General features: G+C 61.1%; 1 protein-coding gene across 1 annotated transcript in view; it reads left to right on the forward strand.

Annotated features, from left to right (window-relative positions):
* The window catches only part of WNT3A (Wnt family member 3A), a 33,505-nt gene extending 32,664 nt beyond the window's left edge, over nt 1–841 (forward strand). The window contains exon 5 of the mRNA XM_021714211.1: nt 362–841. Within this exon, the coding sequence (XP_021569886.1) occupies nt 362–841 (480 nt within the window). The remainder of the gene's footprint in view (nt 1–361) is intronic.
* Nucleotides 842–1,371: the final 530 nt, after the last annotated feature.

A 1,371-nucleotide genomic window follows, 5' to 3' on the forward strand; every position in this document is an offset into this window, starting at 1 on the left:
AGTGGCCAGGAGTGTGCCACTGCACTCCAGTCTGGGCGACAGAGTGAGACTTCAACTCAATAAATAAATAAATAAATAAAAATTGAAAAAGTAGGCACCAATATAACTGTGATCAAAAGTAAAACTAAAAAAGAAGAAAATGGAGACTAAACAAATGGGACAGGGGGCAGGGGGCATGTCACTCCACAGGTAGCCACAGGAAAGATTCAGTATGAGAGGGAGGGGTTGATGGGCACCAATACCTGAGTCAGGGGAAGGGGTGGCCCTGGGTCCTGCCCTCTGCCCTGCTGGGCTCTGTGGAGGGAGACTGCAGGCCCAGCAGGCCCCAGGAGAGCCCGGTCCTGATGCTGTGCCCCTGCAGGCCATCACCGGCCACCTGCACCTCAAATGCAAATGCCACGGGCTGTCGGGCAGCTGCGAGGTGAAGACATGCTGGTGGTCACAGCCCGACTTCCGCGCAGTGGGCGACTTCCTCAAGGACAAGTATGACAGCGCATCAGAGATGGTGGTGGAGAAGCACCGCGAGGCGCGTGGCTGGGTGGAGACGCTGCGTCCACGCTATGCCTACTTCAAGGCGCCCACAGAACGCGACCTGGTCTACTACGAGGCCTCGCCCAACTTCTGCGAGCCCAACCCAGAGACAGGCTCCTTCGGCACACGCGACCGCATCTGCAACGTCAGCTCACACGGCATCGACGGATGCGACCTGCTGTGCTGCGGCCGTGGTCACAACACCCGCGCTGAGCGGCGCCGGGAAAAGTGTCGCTGTGTGTTCCACTGGTGCTGCTACGTGAGCTGCCAGGAGTGCACACGCGTCTACGATGTGCACACCTGCAAGTAGGCGCGTGCCTGGACAGGCAGGGTCCCCTTGGACGGGTGGGGTCTCAGGTGGATGAGGCAGGCTCCTCCTGGACAGGACAGGGCCTACCTGGCTAGGGGCAGGGTCCTCCTTGATGGGGCAGGATCCTTCTGGACAGGGCAAGCTCCTCCTGGACAGGGTGGAGTCCACCTGGGCAGGCGGGGGACACCTGGACAGGCCGTGTCCCACCTGGATGGGGCAGGATCCTCCTGGACGGGTGGGGTCCACCTGGACAGGTGGGGTTTCACCTGGATGTGGCAGGGACTCACTGGATGGGAGGGGTCCCACCTGGATGGGGCGGGGCCCTTCTGGACCGGTGAGGTCTACCTAAATGGGGCAAGGTTTCACCTGGACGCGTGAGCTCCCACCTGCTGGGCGGCACGGCTTTTCCATGGAAGGAGTGAGGTCCTGGAGAGGGCAGAGCTCCTATCTGGGGGTGCGGCTCCTGTCTGAGAGGTTGAGCTTCTCCCAAAGGAGCAGGGAACCTCCCAGACGAGGCTCTGGATGGGCAG

This window comes from Carlito syrichta, unplaced genomic scaffold (genome assembly GCF_000164805.1).
Source record: "Carlito syrichta isolate Samal-C Ts95f unplaced genomic scaffold, Tarsius_syrichta-2.0.1 Scaffold305332, whole genome shotgun sequence".
NCBI lineage: Eukaryota > Metazoa > Chordata > Mammalia > Primates > Tarsiidae > Carlito > Carlito syrichta.